General features: G+C 49.3%; 2 protein-coding genes and 1 long non-coding RNA gene across 6 annotated transcripts in view; 1 reads left to right on the forward strand and 2 right to left on the reverse strand.

Moving 5' to 3' along the window:
* LOC130457312 (uncharacterized) overlaps positions 1–6,615 on the forward strand; it is an 11,683-nt gene extending 5,068 nt beyond the window's left edge. The window contains exon 3 of the long non-coding RNA XR_008916498.1: positions 6,503–6,615. This is a non-coding gene — a long non-coding RNA (uncharacterized LOC130457312). The remainder of the gene's footprint in view (positions 1–6,502) is intronic.
* PPP1R18 (protein phosphatase 1 regulatory subunit 18) overlaps positions 1–8,531 on the reverse strand; it is a 9,910-nt gene extending 1,379 nt beyond the window's left edge. The window contains exons 1-3 of one of the 3 annotated variants that reach the window (XM_056817839.1): positions 8,466–8,531; positions 5,199–6,932; positions 244–454 (exon numbers count right to left, since the gene is read on the reverse strand). In XM_056817839.1, coding sequence (XP_056673817.1) covers positions 244–454; positions 5,199–6,911 — 1,924 coding nt within the window. In that variant the 5' untranslated portion in view covers positions 6,912–6,932; positions 8,466–8,531. The other 2 variants (XM_007483491.3, XM_007483492.3) reach the window with 2 other exon arrangements.
* Positions 8,532–9,250: 719 nt separating this feature from the next.
* Positions 9,251–9,672, reverse strand: part of NRM (nurim) — a 4,794-nt gene continuing 4,372 nt past the window's right edge. For both annotated transcript variants that reach the window (XM_056817845.1, XM_056817846.1), the window contains one exon: positions 9,251–9,672. This exon is cut by the window's right edge and continues 723 nt beyond it. The gene's annotated coding sequence lies outside the window, so the exon portion shown is untranslated.

Genomic DNA, 9,672 nt, shown 5'->3' on the forward strand with positions numbered 1-9,672 from the left:
AAGGTTCCAGTGCTCTCTGAAATATTGCTAAAACAGGCCCTAGTCTTAGGGGGATCTCACCACTCTATTACTATTCCTAGGGTCCCATTTAGTTCTAAAATGCCATAATTTCCCCCAGGGATGCCCTTCCTTCCAACCTCCCCCAGAAAAATTCCCTTAGATCCTGAGCACTCTTTCTCACTACAGACACAAGATGGCAGTCTAGATGAGCTTGAGAGTTGTTACCAGGTGGAGGCAACTTACCCACTAGCAGGGCCTTGGTTTGGAGTCCTCCCCGAAGTTCCCTTTGAAGCAGCAGCAACTCCTCCTCATCCTCCTCTTCATCTGGCAGGGATGGAGGGGGGCATGGAGTACTGGGGGCCTCAGGCTCAGGGCCCAACTCTTCCAGCACTGAACTCTCTGAAGGATACTGATAGGTCGTCTCCAAGGCTGACTCATTAAAAGAAATTTTGAGCTAAGAAGGCAGAGGAAAGGGAGAGAAGAAAGTAAATCAAGGAGACTTGACATAAATGGGGAGATGGGAGAGGAAGGCATTGGATTTAATGGACTGAGCCTGAACTCCTTTCTTACCCCTTCCCCCCCAAAAAAGCATTTCTCTCTCTCTACTGCCAACTCTTATTACAATATATCCCTTCCCTTTTCCCAGGTGAAACTTGGTCTTTGGCCTTTCAATCCCAGATTTTCCTTTCTTTCCATGCCCAAGCCCCTTCTAGACACATTGGGAGCCAGTATGGTATTGTGTTACAGATTTTAGGTACAGAGTCTGAAGATACTGGTTCTTCTATATACAACCTGCATAACCTTGGACAAGTTGCTTGAGACTTCCAGAACTTAGTTTCTTTATCTACAAAATTAAGAGGTTGGGACTAGATGATCCTTGAGATCCCTTCTATTCTAACTGTATAAAGCTATGACCAAATCACTCATTGCACTATCATGTAATTTTTCTCCCCACAAGCTAAAGGACCTAAGGGAGCCAAGTACTTAGCTCCATTTTCCTAGGTAAAGAGAGGAGGATCAAAGATAGGAAGAGGGTAGGTAAGAGATCTTCAGTCTTGAGAAGAGGATAGGAGGGAGAGAAAGACCTTCCCTAAACATAAAGGGCAAAGAGTAAAAAACAAGTCAGTGACCTTAGGTCACTCGAAGAGCACCCGTGACTGACACAGAGGTCAGAGAACACCAGACAGAAGAGCCTTAGAGAATGGGGTGGGGGAGGAGGTTGGGGCAAGCAGAATGGGCAGAAGAGTAGACCAAAGATAGTAGACAACCTCACTAAACAAACCAGCACATGTGCAAACTAAATCCCAGTTATTAAAAGCTGAGCTCCTACTGCCCCACCTCCTAAGAAGCTCAGAGCAAGGGAGAGGGTGGGATTAATGCTGAAGGCCATAGCGATTAAGGGGGCAAAACAGGGAGAAACTCCAAGAACCATCCTTAGTTTCCCTAGGGAATCATTTGGAAAAATAGTGAGGCATGGAAACTTGGATGCCTTAGGTATTCTAGAGAAGAGTGGAACCTAGAAAGAGAAATATTGTTGAGCACTACATATTGGGGGCTGAGGATGGGGGAATGGGGAAGTTAGAGTTAGGAGTTAGAAGTCCTGGGTTCAAATCCTGGCTCTGCTACTTACTACTTTTGTGACTTTGGGTAAGTCACTTCCTTTCCCTGGGCTTCAGTGTCCTCATCTGTAAAAGAGGGGAATCAGACTAGATGATTGCTAAGGTCCCTTTCAACTCTAAATCTATGAACATGGTCTGAGAGGCAAACAGGGGGATTGGATCCTGTCTAAATCATGCATGTCGAGTTGTTTGTTAGCAGAGGCCTTGAGAGCCATACTGTGAGAAGGCACAACCATCTCACCCCCTAGTGCCAACCATAAGTGTATTATTTTGGCAGATATCTATGGACCTGTGGATCATAAGGTTGTCCAAATTCTATTTAAATCCACTTATATTTTCTGCCTACATCACCTCTTGGGGATAGGCATTCTGTAAATTTGTTATCTTCTTTGTGAAATAAAATATCCTTTTATTTATTCTAAATTTATGTCTTTTCCCTCCTTGAATGAGTTCTTTCCCCAGCCCCCATCCTCTCTGACTGGGCTGCTTAGGAATGCACAGTGACTCCGGGGGTGACTCACTCTCTCCTCTCCCACCAGCTATATAAAGTCATAAGGGGGCCTGGTAGGAGTAGAGGCGGGGCCTCCTCACTGGACCAAGCAAGGGTGCTCTGGGAGGAGGGGATGGGGTTTCCAATCCCTTGGAGTAGACTGGATTAAGTGGGCTGAGATTTATGTCTGGATAATGGGGAAGATGAATTCTTTGGGATTAACTGGAGGTCAGTGTTAGGGAAAGCAATAGGGTAGGAAAGACATGGGGGCTGGAGTTTATCTTTGAGTCACTATGCAGAGTGGGGGTGGGAGTAGAAGAAAGGAAGGAATATAGGGCACAAGAGGGCTAAGGAGCTGGATGTCCGAGTCCTACCCTTTGTAAGAAAGCTTCTTCCTCCCTTCCCCCCCCTTCTCTCATACCCTGCTTCCTTTTTCTCTCACCACATCCTGAGTAGAGCAGAGCTGGGCCTGGGCATGTAGCCCAGCCCCCCCCCACCTCCATACACCCCCACCACATTGGGCCCCACTAGACTTCCGGTTCCCGCCCTGGCCTTCCTGTTTGGTTGATATGTTCACTGCTTCCCTGCACCAGGACCTAGACATGTGTCCTCTGCAATCTCCATCTGCTAGTTCCCCTCAGGGACCCAGGCTCTACTGTTCCAACCAGTTGTGGAAATCTAGAAAGAAAACTAGATTTGGACACATAAAACCCAACTTCTAGTCTTGGGTCTACCATTAATTCTCTGATCTTGGACAAATCATTTCATGACAGAAGCTCTCTGAACCTCAGTTTACTTATTTTACAATTAATTAAATTAATTCATGTAATTAATTTACAATTGGACCATCTACTTCCTGTGATTGCTGGGAGGGAAAAAGCCCTGTGGATTGTAAAGCTCTATATAAAATGTTAGCTTTCCCAAACACCCTACCTCTAAGCTGGAACACTGTTAACTGCAATAGGATAAAGGATTTCAGTAAAGAAGCATCCCAATCAGAAGGGGAGGCACCACTTATAGTGGAACTTCTCAGACCATTCTCCCTGAGATTTCCCTCAGTCACGAATATGCCTACAATTGAGGGGGTAGCAGTCCCTCCTTTTTCACCACTATTAAATTCCTTGTCTAGACTCCAGTTCCCTACTTTTGCCTCCATCCTCAACTTTTCCCTGAAAACTTTATGTGGAGTTATTTCTTCCACTAAGCAAAACATTTCCTCCCTTCCTTGGATCCAAAGAGCTTATCTCCCTCATATCAACATCCAGAAATAGGACCCCCATAGTCAGGAGCTGAGATTGGACTTCCCAAAGGGGCAGTGCTGTTGGAGGTGGGTTTAGCTACAGAAAAAGATGATTCATGGGGTGAAGTGGTCCTGAAATGGAATCCAATGAAATTATCTTCCTATTTCCAAAGGGACATTTCCCATTGCTACTGAGATTGTTTTCCTATTCGAGTGATTATGTAACCTTAGACAAGTCACTTAACCTTTTTAAATTTCAGATTTAAATCTTTAAATTTGTTAAATGGGACCAATATTCTTTACTACCACATAATGTTATGGAAAAAGGAATTTATAAACCTTAAAGTAACATAAAAATGTGAGATTATTATAAGAAAAGATAAGAGTTAGAGTAAGAGAGATGAAGATTCTAAGGAAGGACTTCCACACTGTTTCAGGAATCAGAAAACTGGTGGAAATTGCTGATACTAGAACAATTCTTATCCTAGAGATATTCAATTGTATCATCTATGAGAACTATTTTCTAAAAAGCCTCTAACATTCTATGACTGTCTCTCAGGATAGATATTGGTTGGTCTTGGCTGAGGGAGGCTCCTTCCATGGGATGGGGGTGGAGATCAGAGAAAGAGTAAAATGGCAGGATGGCCCTTAACAAGAAGGAAAAAGATGCCTTAGCTGCCTACACTTCTCCCACTCCCACCCCCACCTCTACCCAGTTTTTTTTCCCAACCTCTGAAAGTTCTTACTGAAGTTCTAACCTCCCTTCTGCTGGAGTCAGGTTATTTTTTATCTTCTATCCTAGGACATGCCCCTCAGTGAAAGAGGGTGGGAAAGGGAGAGCAGAGCTCTCAAAACTCTCTGGTGATGACTATAGCATCCTCTGACCAGTCTCTACACCCCAGTCCCCAGTCTTCTCGGCTTCACTCTTTGGCTTACTTCTGACATTTTCCACCCTAGAAGGAGGGAGAGGCCAGAGTGGAAAGCCACAGAGGGGAAAACCAGTTCCTGAGCCAGATCTGGGGAGAAAGGGAAACCCCAGGGAAGGAGGGAGGGGAGAGAAAGGGGAGTATTTTAGAGAAGGCTCTTCTTGTGCTCAAGAGAAAAGAGAACTACTGTCTGTAGCTGGGACACAACTGGCATGCACAACCCCAGGGTCATCAGCTTCAAGCAGCCACTGTGTCTCCATCTCACCTCGGGGCAGATTTAGGGTTCAAGGGCCTTCTCTGAAACATTCTGTTTTTTCTGCTTTCACTATTCTCCTTCTCTTCAGCAGCACTGGCTTTCACTCCCACCCTAAACAATCCGTTTTTCTCTTCTCTCCAGCAGTAAGAAAATCTCACTCCAAACTCCCATCACTATCCCTTCTCCTGTTAAGAGTACAGATTTCCCATTCCTGGGGAAACTAGCCCCAAACTTCTTTTTATTACATTCTTTCCCTAAAATGCAAGCTTCTCTTACTGATTCCCTTCTGGATTAAAGGTTGAATTTAGCCCACCTTTTCCTGTCTGGTGGGGTCTGCAGTTCCTCTTTTCCCCTTGGGTGGGGAGAAATGAGTAGATGCCCAAATACATGCTACAGAAACTAGGGGAAAGAGGCCAGGAAGAATTCAGTGCCTAAGGGAAGGGAGAGTGAATGAGACACACCCAGAGACAGAGACTGACAAATAGAGAGACCAGGAAAGGTGAGCTGTCTCCCTAGGAAAGATGACTGGAAAGGGGAGAATAAAAGAGGAAGTGGGGTGAGACAGTGAAATGTGAGGAGAGAAGATATAGAGGAAAGACACAAAGTCAAGAGACCCAAAGAGAGTTGGTGAATGGGAGCTCAAAGAGGCCAGGCTAGACTTCCCTACCTGTTTGTGGTGTCTCTCAGGGGACCCCTTGGCAAGGCAGCTTCGGTTAAGACGGAGGTAGCCTCCAAGCACCAGAATCTCCTCAGCAGTGGGGTACCGCTTCTTCCCAGGTCCAGGGACCTGAGGTTCAGGTGGGGCAGAGGCTGCAGAGGCCCCAGACCGCCTGGGGTTAACTGTGAAGGTGTGTCCACTGCGGCGGGGTCCCCCTACCCCAGGCCCAGGTTTCACCCCATAGAACAGGCGACTCATCAGCGGGTCCCCTGGGGGCTGAGGAGTTGTCGGGGCAGGGGGTTGGGGAGATACTGAAGCTGGTGGTAGGGGCTGAGGTTCTGCTGCTTCCTCTTCCTGAGGCCCTGAGCCTTTGGTCCCAACTTCCTCGGGTGGGAGGGGGGAGGTCATCAAGTAGTGGCTTCTAAGGGAGCTCATCATCCTGCCTTCATCCCCAGCTTCCTCTTCAGCAGCCCCTGTTCTCCCTTCTCCAGCCTCTACCCCAGGTACTCCCAACTTCTGATCTCCAGAGACTGAATGCACTGACTTCTGTTCTCTAGTCTCTGATCTCGAAGGGCTCCATTCTCTAGTTTTCCCACAGTTCAGTCTCCATTTCCGTACTTCCATATGTCTAGAACTCTTCTCAATATCTTCTCCTGGGTTCAATCTGATTTCTATTTCCTCCATTTCTACTTCCTCCATTACCCCTGGGCTCTGTTCTCGTAGCTCCCCAGGACTTAGCCTACATCTTTGTGTCTCCAAAAGTCCTGAGTTTTCCCTGAATTTCCTCTGCATTAGTCTCTGTTCTGTCCCTGAATCCCCTGAGCTCCCTTTACTTTCTTCTCCTGGGGCCAACCTCCATTCTCGAGCTTCTAATAGCTCTGGATTCTGTTCATGGGTTTCTCTGGAATTCATCCTCCATTTATGTGTTTCTGTCATTCCTAGTCTCTGTTCTCCATTATCTCCTGGGCTCAGTCTACATTCTCCAGTTTCAGATCCCTGAGAAGTTTGTTCTTGAGGTTCTGCTGGGCTCAAATTTTGTTCTGGAGCTTCCCCAGAGCTTTTACGTGATTCTGAGAGTCCCGAGCTCCTCTCCTCAGTTTCCCTTGGGCTTAACCTCCATTCCAAAGCCTCTGCAGGCCTAAAGCTCTGTTCTAGAATATCTGTTATGCCCAGTCTCCTAACTCCAGACTCCCCCAGGCTCAGCTTCTGTTCTCTTGATGCTCTTCCCACTGGATTCTGTTCCTGAGCTTCTGCTGGGCTGGGTCTCTGCCCTGGGGTTTCCACTATCCCTGAAATAGATCCTCGACCCTCAGGTGGCTTCCGATCAGAGAGCTGTTCCTCAGTACCCTCCTGCTGTTGTTGCTGCTGTTGCTGCTGCTGCTGCTGTTGCTGCTGCTGCTGCTGCTGCTGCTGCTGCTGCTGCTGCTGCTGCTGCCTCCGCTCTTGTCGGATAAAGCGATTCTGGTGGACAGGTCCGATGGCCTCCAGAAGGACAACAGGCTCATCAGGTTCAGGAGGTGCTGCATCGGTAGCCTCATTCCCAGGACCTGATTCCCCCACTGGTACCCCTAGCTTGGCACGGCGTCTTTCCAACAGCCCCCGTTTCCAGGCTGGCATCTGGGCCAGTCGGTCCCTCTCAGCCTGCTCCCGGCCTCGAACAACAGCCTCTTCCTGTCTTCGCCTGGCGAGTAGTTGTAGCTTCCAGTCTGGGACAGTAGCCATGGTCCCAGTAGAGCAAGAGAACTGGAGGGGAGGAGATGTAGCAGTAAGGGAGTGTTGTCAAAGAGAAGAAAGAAGAAAGTGGGAAAGAATTGGATAATGAGTTTTAGTGGGGAAGAAAGGGGGAGAGGAAGTATGATATAGAGCTGGTTAGAAAATACAAGGAAGAATAAAAGGGAAACCCCTAGGAGGAGGGAAAGGTGGGGAAATTAGGAAAGGGGTCAGAACTGATAGAAAAGAACGAAGAGAAACGGTCTAGTAGTTTCTACTAGGGGAAAGACTAAGGAACTGAACATAAAAAATGTAGGGGGAGAGAAGAGACAGATATCTAGGGGAAGGTTAGAATGCTGGGAGAAAGAAAGAAAACGCCAAGATAGAGTATTGGGGTAGGGTGGGGGATGACAATACTTTAGACGAGAGAAGAGAAAAAAGACGAGAGAAAACAGTTTGGAGAAGAACCAGGGGAAGAAACCAAGTAGTGTGGCTAAAGGGGGAGATATAGAGATTAGGGGAGTTCCTGGATAGTGGGATAAAAAAGCAGGACCATGGTGTTGGGGGGAGGGAGTGGACAGGGAAGAGGGGAGAAGTAAGGGTTTATCAAGGGGGTAGGGGAAAGGGTGAGAAGGGGATAAGGAGAGACGGGAGGAGGGAACTGTGCAGCAGACCTGCCAGTCACAGCGTGGCCCCTAGCGGACTCTAGTTTCCCCTCCAACCTCTCACCAGCCACGCCCCTCCAGTCCCCGGCCACCCCCACCACCGGGCCCACGCACCCCGCCTCTGGGGCGGGTCTGGGGAAAGACAGTACCCGGGGACTTTCGGAAACCAGGAGTCCAGGCACCTAAGCTTTTCTCAGAACCCAGACGTCCAACTCCTCCCCGTTCGCCTGTCACCCTCATTCCGGTTCTGGGACCCAGATATCCAGCTCTGCTCACCAACCCTCTTCACCTGGTTTAGGAACCTAGGTATCACCTTTACTCCCCACCCTCAGACCTCATTGTCATTCTAACCCAGGACCTGAGGCGTGGCGGTCCCTAACCATTCTCGCATCCTGTCCCTACGGCCAATCCCTAGACAAAGAAAATCGCCCGGAACGGAGAAAGAGTGGAGGGAAAGAGAGTGGCGGCCGGAGGTGGTGCGGTAGCGGACACCTCTGCTTTTTCCAAGTCTGAATGCCCCCCGCCCCCAACTCACGTACGGCAGGGTCCCCGGGGGGGAGGAGGGAGGGGGTGCGAGGTCGAGAAGGCGTCTGGAGAGGGAAAGAAGGAAGAGGAAGAGAGGGATCGAGGGAGAGTCGGAGATGGGAGGGAGAAGGGAGGAGAGACAGACCCAAGCCGAGGGGGGCCGGCTTGGGGGCGGCGACCGCTTTGTCTGAGGACAATGGGGAGAGAGAAGGGGGCGAGAGGCGGAGCCCCCTGCGGGGGGCGGGGCCTCCCGCCCTCGGACCCCTAGCTGGCTCCTCTGGGAAGTATTCTCAGAAGCGTAGACCCCTAGTTCCCGGCTCCCCGCTCCCATTTCTGAAATCCAAAAATCCTGGCCTTCAACCTCCAGCTTCCTCACCCTGCTTCGGCCGTTCTGCCTTTCGGAACCTAGGTGTCCTCTCCACCCAACTTCTCTAGTGACTCTTCCCCCCCGAACCCCAATCTTTCCGCCCTCCTCTTCCCCCCTCCCAAAGCCCGGGTCCTGGGCGGTGGCCCGTGACTCAGGCCCCTGGGGGGGACCCAGGGAGGAAGCTGCAGCTGCTGAGAGCCGTCCCGCCCTTCCCATCTCCTGCCCCTCCTCCCCTCACAACTCTCCGTGCTTTATTATTGTAGGGTCGCTGGTCTTTGAGGCCAGACAGGGCCAGGCAGGGAGGATAAGAATTGAACATGGTTGGGGGTGTCCGGGGTTCGGCAGTCGGCCGTGGAGGTGGAGACTAGCGCCTGGATGCTTGGCTTTGATTTGGTTAGGGACTGGACTTCCACCTTTCAACTCAGCAGTCCATCTGACCCTGTGGTCATTTAGGTGTCGGCTGGCAAGGCTGCTAGTAGAGGAGATAACTATGAACCCTTTCTGAAAAAAAGAGGGTCTGGGGCATCCTCAAAAAGTAGAGGGCAGGACCTTGGAGAATGACCGCAACCCAGTGGCCACTGCAGGGAACAGTAGCTGAAGTTACTACATTAGTTTTTTTCCCCACTCTTCATCCCCACCCCCTATTTTGTGGCTGCTGAGACAGTTGGCCTTCAGTCCACCACTCCCTTCTCCTTGCTCCCTATTTCTGTTCTTTCCATTCTCTAAGAATCTAGGCTATAACTAACTTTCTCTGTCTGGGAGAGAAACACGTGTGACCATAAGAGGCATGTGAATAAAAGATATAGTGGTTGGATTTATTTACCAGCTTTTTACATTTTATCTGGGAAAGATGAAATCACTGGGGTGGGGAGCAGAGAAATCCCTGCCCTATCCTCCCAACATTTGATGTGAAGGCATGGAGAGTCTAACTGCCGAAGCACTCTTGAAAGAACTTCAAAGATCCTGAGGAAAAGGCTGGAAGATGAGAAACAGGGAGCTAAGGAAAGGGACTTTAAACTAGAGGCTAGAAAACACTTCACTTCCAGTCTAACACTGGGGTAGGTAAAGATATCACGGAAAAGGAGATGTCCCTGAGTATAGAGTTGGGAATCAGTGGTAGAGGACTAAACAGGGCCAACTTCTTCCCCTAGAATTTGGAGGGGAAAATAGACAGAGAGGTCTCTTGTTTGAGATACCTTCAATGTGTTCCCCAAGG

This window comes from Monodelphis domestica, chromosome 2, assembly GCF_027887165.1.
Source record: "Monodelphis domestica isolate mMonDom1 chromosome 2, mMonDom1.pri, whole genome shotgun sequence".
NCBI lineage: Eukaryota > Metazoa > Chordata > Mammalia > Didelphimorphia > Didelphidae > Monodelphis > Monodelphis domestica.